This window comes from Euprymna scolopes, chromosome 1, assembly GCF_053919585.1.
Source record: "Euprymna scolopes isolate OS-2025 chromosome 1, ASM5391958v1, whole genome shotgun sequence".
Taxonomy (NCBI): Eukaryota; Metazoa; Mollusca; class Cephalopoda; order Sepiida; family Sepiolidae; genus Euprymna; species Euprymna scolopes.
This window is the reverse complement of record NC_136482.1, coordinates 6497018-6514324: the sequence shown is the minus strand read 5'-3', so window position 1 is coordinate 6514324 and position 17307 is coordinate 6497018. Positions and strand designations below refer to the sequence as shown.

The following is a 17307-nucleotide window of genomic DNA, read 5'->3' as shown; positions in this document are numbered from 1 at the left end:
CTTTTGATAAATCTTAATACAAAAGACGCAAATATTTGGGAGATCGTTTGAAGCATCACCAATATACATGTAGTGTGTTTAGTTTGATTTTGTGTTTTTTTTTATGATAAATCTTAATACAAAAGACGCAAATATTTGGGAGATCGTTTGAAGCATCACCAATATACATGTAGTGTGTTTAGTTTGATTTTGTGGGGTTTTTTATGATAAATCTTAATACAAAAGACGCAAATATTTGGGAGATCGTTTGAAGCATCACCAATATACATGTAGTGTGTTTAGTTTGATTTTGTGGGGTTTTTTATGATAAATCTTAATAAAAAGACACAAGTATTTGGGAGATCGTTTGAAGCATCACCAATATACATGTAGTGTGTTTAGTTTGATTTTGTGTTGTTTTTTTTATGATAAATCTTAATACAAAAGACGCAAATATTTGGGAGATCGTTTGAAGCATCACCAATATACATGTAGTGTGTTTAGTTTGATTTTGTGTTTTTTTTTAATGATAAATCTTAATACAAAAGACGCAAATATTTGGGAGATCGTTTGAAGCATCACCAATATACATGTAGTGTGTTTAGTTTGATTTTGTTTTTTTTTTTATGATAAATCTTAATACAAAAGACGCAAATATTTGGGAGATCGTTTGAAGCATCACCAATATACATGTACTGTGTTTAGTTTGATTTTGTGTTTTTTTATGATAAATCTTAATACAAAAGACGCAAATATTTGGGAGATCGTTTGAAGCATCACCAATATACATGTAGTGTGTTTAGTTTGATTTTGTGTTTTTTTTTATGATAAATCTTAATACAAAAGACGCAAATATTTGGGAGATCGTTTGAAGCATCACCAATATACATGTAGTGTGTTTAGTTTGATTTTGTTTGTATTTTTTTTTATGATAAATCTTAATACAAAAGACGCAAATATTTGGGAGATCGTTTGAAGCATCACCAATATACATGTAGTGTGTTTAGTTTGATTTTGTGTTTGTTTTTTTTTATGATAAATCTTAATACAAAAGACGCAAATATTTGGGAGATCGTTTGAAACATCACCAATATACATGTAGTGTGTTTAGTTTGATTTTGTTTGTATTTTTTTATGATAAATCTTAATACAAAAGACGCAAATATTTGGGAGATCGTTTGAAGCATCACCAATATACATGTAGTGTGTTTAGTTTGATTTTGTGGGTTTTTTTATGATAAATCTTAATACAAAAGACGAAAATATTTGGGAGATCGTTTGAAGCATCACCAATATACATGTAGTGTGTTTAGTTTGATTTTGTTTGTATTTTTTTATGATAAATCTTAATACAAAAGACGCAAATATTTGGGAGATCGTTTGAAGCATCACCAATATACATGTAGTGTGTTTAGTTTGATTTTGCCTGTATTTTTTTATGATAAATCTTAATACAAAAGACGCAAATATTTGGGAGATCGTTTGAAGCATCACCAATATACATGTAGTGTGTTTAGTTTGATTTTGTTTGTATTTTTTTATGATAAATCTTAATACAAAAGACGCAAATATTTGGGAGATCGTTTGAAGCATAACCAATATACATGTAGTGTGTTTAGTTTGATTTTGTTTGTATTTTCTTTTGATAAATCTTAATACAAAAGACGCAAATATTTGGGAGATCGTTTGAAGCATCACCAATATACATGTAGTGTGTTTAGTTTGATTTTGTGTTTTTTTTTATGATAAATCTTAATACAAAAGACGCAAATATTTGGGAGATCGTTTGAAGCATCACCAATATACATGTAGTGTGTTTAGTTTGATTTTGTGTTGTTTTTTTTATGATAAATCTTAATACAAAAGACGCAAATATTTGGGAGATCGTTTGAAGCATCACCAATATACATGTAGTGTGTTTAGTTTGATTTTGTGTTGTTTTTTTTATGATAAATCTTAATACAAAAGACGCAAATATTTGGGAGATCGTTTGAAGCATCACCAATATACATGTAGTGTGTTTAGTTTGATTTTGTGGGTTTTTTTATGATAAATCTTAATACAAAAGACGCAAATATTTGGGAGATCGTTTGAAGCATCACCAATATACATGTAGTGTGTTTAGTTTGATTTTGTGGGTTTTTTTATGATAAATCTTAATACAAAAGACGAAAATATTTGGGAGATCGTTTGAAGCATCACCAATATACATGTAGTGTGTTTAGTTTGATTTTGTTTGTATTTTTTTATGATAAATCTTAATACAAAAGACGCAAATATTTGGGAGATCGTTTGAAGCATCACCAATATACATGTAGTGTGTTTAGTTTGATTTTGTGTTGTTTTTTTTATGATAAATCTTAATACAAAAGACGCAAATATTTGGGAGATCGTTTGAAGCATCACCAATATACATGTAGTGTGTTTAGTTTGATTTTGTGTTGTTTTTTTTATGATAAATCTTAATACAAAAGACGCAAATATTTGGGAGATCGTTTGAAGCATCACCAATATACATGTAGTGTGTTTAGTTTGATTTTGTGTTTGTTTTTTCTTATGATAAATCTTAATACAAAAGACGCAAATATTTGGGAGATCGTTTGAAGCATCACCAATATACATGTAGTGTGTTTAGTTTGATTTTGTTTGTATTTTTTTATGATAAATCTTAATACAAAAGACGCAAATATTTGGGAGATCGTTTGAAGCATCACCAATATACATGTAGTGTGTTTAGTTTGATTTTGCTTGTATTTTTTTATGATAAATCTTAATACAAAAGACGCAAATATTTGGGAGATCGTTTGAAGCATCACCAATATACATGTAGTGTGTTTAGTTTGATTTTGTGGGGTTTTTTATGATAAATCTTAATAAAAAGACACAAGTATTTGGGAGATCGTTTGAAGCATCACCAATATACATGTAGTGTGTTTAGTTTGATTTTGTGTTGTTTTTTTTATGATAAATCTTAATACAAAAGACGCAAATATTTGGGAGATCGTTTGAAGCATCACCAATATACATGTAGTGTGTTTAGTTTGATTTTGTGTTTTTTTTTTAATGATAAATCTTAATACAAAAGACGCAAATATTTGGGAGATCGTTTGAAGCATCACCAATATACATGTAGTGTGTTTAGTTTGATTTTGTTTTTTTTTTTATGATAAATCTTAATACAAAAGACGCAAATATTTGGGAGATCGTTTGAAGCATCACCAATATACATGTACTGTGTTTAGTTTGATTTTGTGTTTTTTTATGATAAATCTTAATACAAAAGACGCAAATATTTGGGAGATCGTTTGAAGCATCACCAATATACATGTAGTGTGTTTAGTTTGATTTTGTGTTTTTTTTTATGATAAATCTTAATACAAAAGACGCAAATATTTGGGAGATCGTTTGAAGCATCACCAATATACATGTAGTGTGTTTAGTTTGATTTTGTTTGTATTTTTTTTTATGATAAATCTTAATACAAAAGACGCAAATATTTGGGAGATCGTTTGAAGCATCACCAATATACATGTAGTTTGTTTAATGGTAAAAAAACCCAAGAAACCGTAAGTTTTTTTATGTTTTCACAAAAAAATTTGTTGTCATCGTCATAAAATAATTAATATACAATAGAACCCCGGGATACTGTGGCCTTAGGATACCGTTTTTTCAGGTTATGATGTGGAATAGATGTTTTTTGGACCCTGGTTATGATATTTGCCCCGCCTTATGGTGTTATTTATAATGTTATTTGATTATATACATGTGTATTACCTACTGTACTGTATTTTGTTACTAATTTTTAATGCCGTATTCTGGGGTTCTACTGCATGAACTTACATATTTTATTAATCATTTTTTGTTAGACACAAATATTTGACAAATCTGAAATGAGCTATGCATAAATAGAACTTGATGACGGTGGAAATAATATGTGTCTTTGAGATGCCATATTTTAATGTTTGAAAGCATTCACTTTTTAAGTCAATAACTGGATTCCAGAATATGAGAATTGTCAGATCTTAGCCAATCAGAATGGACGAACTTTGGCAAGGGAGGCTTAATTATATATGATCAAAAATTGAAAAGATGATGCTAGGTCTATGTATCTATGGGTCAGTTATGATCAGTGTTATCAAAGATTTTGTGGAATATGTAGAATTAGTTGTGGTGACATCTAGTAACAGTGGGAGGATTAAATATTTAGAGAGAAAAATAGGGACTCCATCCTCTAAAGATGTTGTGATTGTGATGGTGTTGCTTTTAGGATCACGACTTAATATGCCTAAAATGGTGTTTGAAGGCTACATAAGATAATAGCTATTGGCTTAGATGCATTGAATTTGTATGTGGCCTCTGTTGTTGCAAACCTACAATACTTTGGTCCAGAGGAGAATTTCTGCAGTCATTTTATTATATATAGAATAGGATAGTATAAAATAATGCCTTCATTTATTATTGTCCTAATTAATATTATATTAAATATTAACATTATCATTATCCTAGTCATTATGCTGCTTATTAATATTCTTACTTTATTCAATTTCTTAAGACGCTATCGTTCATTTTATATTTTTTTACTATTGCAATTTTTTTATCTTCAATACAAATAATTTTAAATATTTCATTATTTTAACCTGTACTTTATTTTATTTGATTTTTTTCTTGTTTTTTTCTACTTTATTTTGTATGTGAAATACTATATACTTACATTATCACTGTTGATCTTATTTATAGTTTTATAAACTGAATGGTAGAAAAGTATGCACTAGTGTCTGTAGGTATTTAATTATTATAGCAAAAAAATAATTATGACAGCCCCTTTAAGAAATTAATTTCTTATCGTTGAGCACTTTCAGTTGAATTAAAAGTCGGTCAATTTAGCTCTTATGCATAGATCATTGTATAGCGATTAGATCACTCTCTGATTGACGTAAATGAACATTTAAAATTAAAATGTTTAAATTCAACGCTATTTCACGCGGTTAATGATGGCCGAATGAATACAGTCTCCGCTAATCGAGCCAGAGATGTCTCGTAGTGCGGGGTTCGAATCATTCGGCTGGTGTTAATCGTGACACCCTGCACTGAAGAATCCCGAAAGGATGAAACATATGTAGGTATTTGATTATTATAGCAAAAAAATAATTATATATATATATATATACACACACACACACACACACACATTGATATACCAGTTCTCGCCAGATCACCAAAGTTAAGCAATGGTGAGCCTAGCCAGTACCAGATGGGAGACCATTTGGGAAGGCTGAATGCTGTATGTACTGCGCTGAGTCATACAAATTTCCAGGTTGGTATGGGGGGGGGTTATATTAATTCACTGGGAGAGATGCACCCTTCCCAGTCTTCGTTAAGACATGTATCTAGGAGAAGAAAACTCTGATGTAAAAACCAAATAGCATAGTAACATTCCAAGATCCAAATATTTATTTTTCATGTAAAACAGCTCCAACATTTTAAAATTTTGGTACATTTTTACAGATCCATTCTGTTATGCAGAAACAAATGGTTATCATTATCCTAATAGTCTCTTTTTGTGCATATACTCTTCAGAAAAATTAGTAATTCTTTGCTTAGACAGAAATAATTATAATAATATAATGCTGCATGAAGAAAAAAGTTCATAGATTCAATATCATGTGTGTGTTCCAGCAGCCATCTTTGTAAAGCTAGACAGGTTTTATTCAACATATGCATTACAGTGTTTTAATTTTTTTTTATTTTTATAAAGAAATTACTTACTATTATGATTATTACTATTACTTCATTTATCTAATATTTTCTGTAATTTGTTAACTAGGGTTTTATCTAAAGAGGGTTTACATTGGTTGAAAATATGAAACTAATTCTTTACATATTTTTCCTTTATGGTTAGATTGTTTGGTAATTTACTAATATTAATAAGTGTGTGTGTGTGTGTGTGTGTGTGTGTGTGTGTGTGTGTGTGTGTGTGTGTGTGTGTGTGCACGCATATATATCAAATAAATCAGTATACTTTAATAAGTTTATAGATACTAAAGTAAAAATAATTTTGTATCTAAGAGGACAGGTCTCTACATGCTTAAGTAGGTACTCGGCCCAGTCAATGGGAGATAATTCAATTAGAAATTTTAATAGTAAGTTCTTCTGTTTTTTTTTTAGATACATTTGTATTCGGTAACTCAAATATATTTATATTTTATATACATCCCCCTCCCATACAAACATACATATATACCTATAAATACACACACACACACACATATATATATAATATAAAGCTGAACATCTGTGTGTGTGTCTGGTCATGAATAGGCTCCTATATAGTTGACTATTATAGAAAACTGATCACATATAATGATAGAAGATGAATAGAGACACAGGAATGGGTATGTTTGATCTGGCATAATGATGATTCATTAAAATTGTGGGGTCTGCGTACACGCCTGGTCCACAAAGTATGGAAATTAAAAAATTAAAAAAAACGTTTACAAGTGTTTTTGATATAGATGTACATAATAATACTTTGATAAGCATGTTTTAACTTAAATAGGGATGGTATAATAAAATTGTGGGGTCTGCGTTCACGCCTAGTCTTCATAGAATGGAAATAGGCACAAACTTTAATAAAGACTTTTCATATCTATCTGCGTAAGTATACTTTGATAATTATGTTTCAGTTTGAAGAAATATGGTATAATAAAATTATGGGGTGTTTGTTCACGCCTGACCTCCATAGAATGGAAATATGTCACAAAGTTTAACAAGGTTTTTTAATAAAGATCCACAGAATATTGTGATAAGTGTTTCAGTGTAAACAGGTATGGTATAATAAATTATGGGGTTTATCTATTTCATTTTTACTTTCATCATATTTTGCTTTGGTTTTGATAACCCCAAATTCGAAGCTATCTCTTTACAACCCTTCCTTTTCATAACCTATCATACTTTCATAAATCAGAGTCCATTTTCTGTAGGCTATTTTTGAACCGAGTCAACAACGGGTACTTTTGCTAGTATATATATATATATATATATATATATATATATATATATATATATATATATATATATATATACACACACACACACACACACACACACACATTGATTGAAATGCTTGCAAAATTCATGGAAATAAATTATACTATTTGTGATTTGAGTTAGATCAAAATTAAATTAGCAAAAGAATTATTTATAAAATATTTGTTTAATAATATCTCATGAATTTTATCAGGTGCTTGAAAATAGAGGGCCCATATCTTTCCTATTATATTTGCATAATTCTATGAGATCCTATTTCTTGTCACTTTTTAATTTAATTATTTATTTATTTTATTTATTTACTTTTTGTTTTAGTTTTTCTCTTGAAAGCTATTAAATACTGATTATTATTTAACTTTAATTTACTTAGTCAGGTTTTAGGCAGGATATTTATTTTGATGCAAACAGCATTGTACGAGTTCTTACTATTTATTTAATAAATGTTCCTTAGATACTATTATATGATAAGCTTCAAGGGTGTAGATATTGCACCAACCAAATTTGTCAGTTGTTTATTTCTTAGCTCTTTCTAATATTGACCATTTTAATTGTATTCTGCATAGTTCTCTTCCTCATTTAGCTAAGTCCAAAGCTATATATATGTATATATTCATTCATTTATAAATAGGTCTACCAGAAAAATCAAAAATGGTGTAAATATCATAAAAGCAATGCAACTTTGGATTATTTTTATTATTTAAATTCATTTTTTTCTTCTTTTTCTTAAAGTTTATGAGTTTTTATTCTTCTGATAAGTTAGGACAGGAAATATTTTAAAATTTACATAATAATTATGTGATTGTTTCTGCACTACGAAACAGGTGCTGGCAAGAATTGAATATTTTAACATACTGGAAGAAATAAATGGTAAGATGAACATCTTTAAATTTGGAATATAGACTTTTTGTCTCTCTCTCTCTCTCTCTCTCTCTCTCTCTCTCTCTCTCTCTATATATATATATATATATATATATATATATATAAGCAGATCTGTGTCCTGGCTTTGCCTGAGAAAGTATAGTAACTGAACAAATTTCTTGAAGTATTTAATCATAGATTTTAATGCATCATAGAGAAACTATATCTGCATTTATGTTTTGCTAATTTAGTCTTCATTGCTTTAATACAATTTTTTTTATTGCTTCATTTATTTATGTATAGCATATCAGAATAAAACCATTATTGTGATCCCAATGCTATCATCTATTCTTTGCATATTAAATGAAACAGAAAAAAAATTAATAGTATAATTAATAATAATATTATTATTATTATTATTATAATTATTATTTCTGTTGTCAGATTTTTTGTCTAGCTATTGTTATTGCCAATTTTATACTGATAGATAGATCATAACAAATGACCATATTCTATCAGCATCTTCTTTTCTCAGGCCTTCAGTACTTTCACAAGATTCTGGCGGTTCCCAACAGGGCTGCTTTCTGAAGCACCCCAACATTGCAATGGATTCCAATTTCTCAATCAGCTTGTCAATTTGTTGTTGTTGTTGTTGTTTGCCGATGTTTGGTATCTGAAGTTGACAGTATTGTTAATAACAATATCATGATTATAAAACATGTTTATTTATGAAGTTTAGGATTCAATATTATCAGTATAAAATGAATATAAACATTTGGTAAAAATAATTTTTTTTTACTTTCATCTGTTGTTTAACTTTCCTCTTCTTTTTTCTCTTTCTAATTTGATATGCTTTAGTTTATTATTCTTTCCTCTTCTTTGCCTCTTATATTATATACTAGTTTCTCTCTCTCTCTCTCTCAAAAATAGTAAATTAAATAAATGAATAAAAAATACCTGGAGTCCTACTATATGGAACAATCTCACAATAAGAAACTTTTTAGCATCAAACAATTTGTATCCAAAACATTTGAAGAAAAAAAATGCTGAAGTAGATCTGCAGAAAATAAGCATCACTCAATTCGCTGAAAACGGTAAATTATTTTGTTGCGGTAAACATGGTCAATTACCCATATAAAGCGAAATAGAATTTTTTTTCTTACATGGTAGTTACTACTTATCAAGGCCTGAAGGCTGCTTGAGGATAAGGGTTACTGAGGGTCAGGTGGCCAGTGAGACAACAGAATAATGATCGTTAGTCGTAGAAATTGGGTAGAATTTAAGATGGCTCAATAAGGATTTGTTTACATTGGACTTGAAAACAACCATGTTGTAGTCAGCTGGGAAGCAGCACTGTGATATACAGTTCCGTAGAAAGAAAGAAGATTTAGATTTAGAGAGTAGGGAAAATTGTTTAATAATAGTGAATAAGAGAAAATTAAATAGTTTGATAATTCGTGTACATTTATTCGATTAACAGCTGCTTTGCATACACATGCAGAGAGTTTGGCATGAGCATCTGCCTAAAAATTATAAAACATCATTGATTAAGATGTAATACACCATCAATGTTTTTGAGGACTTCAGATAACTTGGCTCCACTATTTCCAGCAAATCTCCCCCTTGACACTGTACCCCATAGCCATATTGGCAGAGCGACATCAGCCATGGGTCACAAAGATAATCTGGAACAAGAAAAATTCTGACCACCAACACAAACATGAAAGTGACCTACATGCTCAGTAGATTGACCTATGATACTGAATCTACTTCTGTGAAAAGAACAGACTCAACACCCTCCTATGCAACCTCAGAAGAATCCTGTGAATTAGCTGGTAGGACCACATCTAAACAAGGGCAGCCATGATTAGGTGAACATCCTAAGCATTCATATTATTTGGATTTTTCAGACCAATGTTCACATCTTGAGTGTTATTTTCACAATGTTTCAGTCGATGTAACCCCCAACCTTCTTCAGGTGTATCTTTTCGAACTCAAGAATCTTTCTATCAACTCGAACCATTGTGAAAATAACATTCAAGATGAGAATAAAAAGAGTGAATAAAAAAAATCAATCTTTATCTGAAAAATTCAGCAACGTAATCCCCAGCATGTTTAGTCTGTTCATCCAATGATGATTTCAGTGTTTACCCATGCCAGGCGAATGGACGATGGGAGAATCCCAAGTGGTAGTTTATATGTATAGTTCGCAATGAGGTCTAGATAAGCAAGAAGGCCTGTCCTAAATTATATGAATATCTACAAGCAAGACATGAGGGCAAATGGTATCGACCCAAGAAGCTAAGGGTAGGGGCAATAGCCGTTGAAGTGCTGTGAAGGCATGCTCTATGAAGAGAGGAGAGATCAGAGGTGGCAAACTGGAAAGCACCAGGTCACAATAAAATGTTTTTTTTTAATTTATAATTTTGCACGAAAAACACAAAACCTAAGAAGACTTATACAAAAAACAGACGTACCAGAGTGGATGACTAAAGAAAGAACCGCATTAATACAAAAAAACAGTGAGAAAGGAACAGTCTCAAAGTAACTATAGACCAATAACTTGCCTACTACCCATATGGAATATTTGAACAATTAAGAGAACATAATAATCATAGATTACTACGCAAAAAACAGAAAAGATGCCAGAAAGCAACAAGAAAAACATAAGACTTGATATGAAGGAGTAAATAGCAAACAAAAAAAGCTACAATAACATGGAGTGCCTAAAAGAAACCCTACAAAACAATCCTTTAAGTATAGCAGGATATCTGAAAAAATTATTAACTTTAACGTAATGGAGACTGAGATAGATAGCTGGAGGACAAATTCTGACCAAGATAAGAATACATCTTTTTCACCACTATATTTTATCATAGCCATGACGTCACTGAAAAACATACTCAAGAGATGCAATTCTAGATACAAATTCAGATACAAGACAAAAAAAAAAATAAACAATCTGATGTATATGGACAACCTGAAACCATTTGCACAAAAACAAAAACGAACCAGAAAACCACATAAATACAAGCAAAATCTTTAGAAGGAACGTCCAAATGACATTCAAAATGGAAAAAATATACTATTGGAAATGAAGGGGGGGGCTGCTCAGTTAAGCGACAATGAAAACACTTGGTGAACATGATAGCTATAAATGTCTGAGAGTTCTAGTAGCAGAGATGACAGAAGATCAGAAAAATATTTAAGAATAACAAGAAAACACTTTAAACAAAATTATAGACTAGAAACATAAAAGAAAAATCCTAATAAGATAATCTGGGCTATTCATTGGCTCAATAAGAGAACTCAGGAAGCTAAACTAAACAAGGAAACTAATGACCATGTACCTAAAGAATGACACACAAAAAAAGCATTATGCTAACACAATACAAAAAGCAGTGAAACTGAAAACAAAACGATGAGAAAAGAAAAATGGAAAGAGAAACACCTGCATAGACAATTTATAAGATGAATACACATGGGCAGAGTTACAAAAAGGACACTTCAGAGAAATGGAATTGCTACTGACAACTGCACAAAATAACTATACAAAAATCAAGATAGATGAAACACCAAAAAACTAAATGTAGAATCTGTGAAGTAAAAGACAAAATGTTAAATCACATAAATGAACAGTAAATTAGCTCAGAAATGATACAAAAACAGACATGACTGTGTGGGAGAGGTAGTTCACCGGAAAAGATACAAACGTTTCCATTTTGAACATGCAGTACAAACAAATGCATGCAAGAAGAGCGGATGTAATAAAAATATTTAAAAAAAAAAAAAAAAAATCATAGTTTGTTGTCTCAGCAATTCAGAGGGGACAAAATTACCAAATAAATACAATTTGCTAGACAGCTGAAAGGAAAAAAAATTACAGCAATCCCAGTAATTAGAACATGTTCCTTATCTCTCAAAAAAAAAAAAAAAATGAATAAAATGTGAGGATCAACAGCATACAACACACTAATGAAACCAGCTGAAATAGTGAGGAAAATCCTTGGCTGCAGAAACCAGCTTATGTAATAAGTGAATGCCAACCAAACACAGGTTAAAATAGAAATAGAACTAAAAAAAGAAATTGTAAGCCCCCCTCATTTAGCATCTCTTCTCCAAAACATATGCATATAAGTGGTCATGAAGAGTCAAGGATGGAGAGCACAAGCCAGGCCGCCACTAGAAAGGTGTGAATATACTGAAAACCTGAAGAGGATCATTGTCACTGAAATTCTAAGACAAATGGTTGTTACCAGCGAAAAATCAATGATGACTGGCGGTTATGATAATGCAAAATGATTTGCAATCTCAGGCTCTAATGCTAGTGAACACTCACTAATGATTTGCATGAGAATTTTACTTGAGTAAATAATAAATTGTCAGTTTGAAAGCCATTTCTTTTTTCTTCAGAACTATAAACTGATTTTAAATGTAAACTGCTCAGCAACATCCAAAATTTTGAAAACTCATTTCCAATTATATCAATTTAATGAAACATCCTAAGAAACGATTTTCAAGTGCATAGCAGACAATATTATATATATATATATATATATATATATATATAATTGCTTCATTTACTCACGTAAAATTAATATACGAAAGTATAAATTTATACGTAAACTTTAAGTATTTACTTCAACAGTGCTCAATATGTAGGTAGAGCTAGTTAATAAGTTATAAAATGTATATGGCGAGTTATAAAATATATATGGCAATTAAGCTACACTGAATATTCCGCGTTTCATTCACTCTAGGATTCTTCAGGCTTCATAAGCCTGAAGAATCCTAGAGTGGATGAAATGCGGAATATTCAGTGTAGCTAACTTACTATGTGTGTGTGTGTGTTTTATGAATAAAAATGAAGTCAGTCTATTTCTAAAAGTTTATCTTCAATAGCTTTAAATCTGACAAATTAATATTTTATTCTGAATAGCTAGTTATTCATGGAAATTGCCAGTCTGTGTTATTCACAAAAGATAATGCAATTCTCATCTATTTAACTAATCATATATCCGGTTTGATATTTCTTTCAGTAACAGACATTTCCAGACACTCACCACTTAATTTCATTGGAAAATGAACAGAGATTATTCAATGAAATCACTATATATGAAAGTATGATAATACAAATTACAAATGTATCTTACAGGATAATAATTTAAGACATAAATAGCAATATCTCAGATTGTTTATAGCTGTTTGCAGATTACTATATATACAGCGTTTCAAACTTTCATGTGGCATCATAAAATAAACAGTCATTATGTTAACACAGCTAGGATAGGTAGGAAAAACTTTTGTGCATATGTATATAACCTCTAGATTATGCTAGATACATGCAAGCCGTGGGGGGCCATATGCCTAAAATTGTATGCAAATTATAAAGGCCAAAAATTAGCTTTAGAATAAACTACAGATTTATATAATAAAAATATTTTTCTGTGATGTATTTTAATTTAAAAAAAAAAAACACCCTTTGTGTGTGTGTGTGTGTGTGTGTGTGTGTGTGTGTGTGTGTGTGTGTGTGTGTGTGTGTGTGTGTGTGTGTGTGTGCGCGCATGTGCAGAGATGTTGGAAAATATATGGAATGTAGCCTAATAATAATATCATTATTTCATCTATTCACATAAAATTTTATAAGGAGATATAATATTTTATGTATCAATTTTTAGTATTACTTCAACAGTGCTCAATACATAAGTAAAGCTGGGTAATAAGTTATGAAAATATATATGGAAATTAAACTGCACAAAATTTTTTGCATTTCATCCTGTAAAGACTCATTATAGCCTGACAAGTCGTTACAGAGATAAACGTAAAAAATTCTGTGTAGGTTAATTAATAAAATATCAAAGGTAAAAATAAATTCAAATGATTAAAAAGTTCTGCATTTGCACAATGGCACATGGATTGTTGCACTTTGGTATTTATTTTTGCCAATAAATTTTATTTCATTGACTCAATGTTTTATCCAATGAGATTTTACTCAGAGTCATGTGACATAATGTGTGGAAATTATTATTTTTGAAAGAATTTTAATATTTACTTCAAAAACATTTTGCACTTTTTCATAAATTGACCCAATTCACATAACCCAATGAAGACTTCATTGATTGACATGTCAGAACTTTTAACAATTTGAATATTGCTTTTATACTTCATAAATAATAAAAAATCATTGATAACCTTCAAATCTGAACAAAAGAATTATATATAACATATACACACACACACACACACACACACACACACACACACACACACACAAAAAAAAAGAAATACAAATAAAAAATGCACATATGTAGGTAATTCAAAAAATAAATAATATACAAAAAAAAAAATTTTTAATCAAACTTCTATACAATTGAAAGTCATGTCAAAAGTTATTTTACATTTCCCTCTATACTCCAAACCCGAGGTTCCTTTGAGCCCTGCCCAACCTGACACTCTACTCTGCAATGATTTCACTAAAGAATCTAAGGAAACGGTTGCACAGCTTTATGCAATCTCACTTGCAAGAAATTCATACATTTCTCCAGACACATTCGCTAAAAGAGAGGGAAAAAAATGATTGGGAAGATTCAGAAAATCAACTTACCTGCCAATTGAAAGGGGGACCAAGCGTCTACAAGAAACATATGTTGATTTATCAGTAGAATGTAAAAAAAAAAAAAAAAAAAGAAAAAAAAGAAAAAAAAACATAAATAAATGGGAATTGAAGAGAAGGATGATGGGGGAAAGTTAATGAGAGAAGTTTTAGAAGGATGCTGGCATAAGAGAAACAGTGAGGGAAAAGGAGGTAATGAAAGCAAAGGAGTGATTGAAAGAAAATCATGGTGGAAAAAGACTGAAGAATATAAAACAAGGAGTGAGCACTAGAAAAAGGATGCAAGATTAAGAAGATGAAGAAGCAGAGGAAGGAGAAGAAAAAACATAGGCTGTGAAAGGTAAAGCAAGAAGAGGAAGTAAAAATAATAGAAGAGAATAAGGAGTAAGAGAAAAGAAAGAGTAAAAGGAGAAGTAGGTTAAGAAAGATAACGCTAGAAGAGATGAGCAATGGTAAAGCGAAAAAGGTGAGACACATGAAAGAAGGAGGAAGAAGTGGAAGAAGGAAGCAAAAATAAAGTAATGAGGATTAAAGACAGTAAAGAAAAGGGGGAGAAGGATGAGGAAGCAGATGGAAAGGGGAAAAGGCTGAGGAAGCAGATGGAAAGAGGAAAAGGCTGAGGAAGCAGATGGAAAGGAGAAAAGGCTCAAGAAGTAGAAGAAAAAAGGTTAAGGATACAAAAGGAAAAAGGCTGCAAAACAAGGATGGATGAAAAGTCTGAGGAAGCAGAAGTAAAGAGTAGAAGGTTGAGGAAGCAGAAAAAAAGGGGGAGAAGGTTGAGAAAGTAGATGAGAGAGGAAAAAGGCTGCTAAACAGAAAAAAGGAGGAGAGAGCTGAGGAGGCAAAGGAAGGGGTAGAAGGCTGATGAAAGCAGAAAGGAGGGGAAGAATGGCTGCTAAACAGAAGGAAGGAGGAGAGAGCTGAGAAAGTAGAAAAAAAGAGTAGAAGGATGAGAAAGCAGATGGGAGGGGGGTTGAGGAAGCAGTGGGAAAGAGGAGAAGCCTGAGGAAGCCAAAGGAAGGAAGAGAAGCCTGAGGAAGCCGAAGGAAGGAAGAGAAATCTGAGGAAGCAGAAGGAAGAGGGAGAAATCTGAGGAAGCAGAAGGAAGAGGGAGAAATCTGAGGAAGCAGAAGGAAGAGGGAGAAATCTGAGGAAGCAGAAGGAAGAGGGAGAAATCTGAGGAAGCAGAAGGAAGAGGGAGAAATCTGAGGAAGCAGAAGGAAGAGGGAGAAATCTGAGGAAGCAGAAGGAAGAGGGAGAAATCTGAGGAAGCAGAAGGAAGAGGGAGAAATCTGAGGAAGCAGAAGGAAGAGGGAGAAATCTGAGGAAGCAGAAGGAAGAGGGAGAAATCTGAGGAAGCAGAAGGAAGAGGGAGAAATCTGAGGAAGCAGAAGGAAGAGGGAGAAATCTGAGGAAGCAGAAGGAAGAGGGAGAAATCTGAGGAAGCAGAAGGAAGAGGGAGAAATCTGAGGAAGCAGAAGGAAGAGGGAGAAATCTGAGGAAGCAGAAGGAAGAGGGAGAAATCTGAGGAAGCAGAAGGAAGAGGGAGAAATCTGAGGAAGCAGAAGGAAGAGGGAGAAATCTGAGGAAGCAGAAGGAAGAGGGAGAAATCTGAGGAAGCAGAAGGAAGAGGGAGAAATCTGAGGAAGCAGAAGGAAGAGGGAGAAATCTGAGGAAGCAGAAGGAAGAAGGAGAAATCTGAGGAAGCAGAAGGAAGAGGGAAAACTCTGAGGAAGCAGAAGGAAGAGGGAAAACTCTGAGGAAGCAGAAGGAAGAGGGAAAACTCTGAGGAAGCAGAAGGAAGAAGGAAAACTCTGAGGAAGCAGAAGGAAGAGGGAAAACTCTGAGGAAGCAGAAGGAAGAGGGAGAAATCTGAGGAAGCAGAAGGAAGAGGGAAAACTCTGAGGAAGCAGAAGGAAGAGGGAGAAATTTGAGGAAGCAGAAGGAAGAGGGAGAAATTTGAGGAAGCAGAAGGAAGAGGGAGAAATCTGAGGAAGCAGAAGGAAGAGGGAGAAATCTGAGGAAGCAGAAGGAAGAGGGAGAAGGCTGAGGAAGCAGAAGGAAGAGGGAGAAATCTGAGGAAGCAGAAGGAAGAGGGAGAAATCTGAGGAAGCAGAAGGAAGAGGGAGAAATCTGAGGAAGCAGAAGGAAGAGGGAGAAGACTGAGAAAGCAGAAGGAAGAGGGAAAAGGCTGAGGAAGCAGAAGGAAGAGGGAGAAGGCTGAGAAAGCAGAAGGAAGAGGGAAAAGGCTAAGGAAGCAGAAGGAAGAGGGAAAAGGCTAAGGAAGCAGAAGGAAGAGGGAGAAATCTAAGGAAGAAAAGCATTTATTTATAAAAATAATTTTTTAAAAAGTTATGAAAGGCCCTAATAACTTAAATTCTTCTGTGTTTTTCAAACATTTGTCGAATTATACAAAAGCATTTGTGAAAACTGCAGATTTTAACGATTTATTCTAGTTTTTTCTCGTATTATTTGGATCCTTCTGACTATCGTTCTCATTTTGAGTGTTTTTTTCATAATATTTTGTGGCCTTTATGTGTACTTTGTCAAACTTGGGAATCTTTATCGAACTCAAGAATCTGCACAGAATATCAAATGGAACCCTTTATTTAATTCATGGAGGTAGCATGCTCTCGTTCCATCAGATATGATTTGGTAGAAGTCCTAAAATATTTGCAATTGTGTTTTGAATATTGCCTACACCAAAGATTGAACCTTCAACCTCTAAAAGAGCGTAATTTACAATTGAATTTTACAAGTTGTTTATTCACTATACCACAAGATCCTTCCGGAGTTCAATAAGATAGACC

At 32.1% G+C, this 17307-nt stretch overlaps 1 protein-coding gene across 14 annotated transcripts in view; it reads right to left on the bottom strand.

Annotated features, from left to right (window-relative positions):
* Positions 1-17307, bottom strand: part of LOC145270082 (orphan steroid hormone receptor 2-like) — a 428823-nt gene that overhangs the window by 90519 nt on the left and 320997 nt on the right. For 8 of the 14 annotated variants that reach the window (XM_080126369.1, XM_080127743.1, XM_080127070.1 and 5 more), the window contains one exon: positions 14489-14515. The exons of the other annotated variants lie outside the window; for them this stretch is intronic. In XM_080126369.1, the coding sequence (XP_079982495.1) occupies positions 14489-14515 (27 nt within the window). The remainder of the gene's footprint in view (positions 1-14488; positions 14516-17307) is intronic. 14 annotated transcript variants of the gene reach the window in all.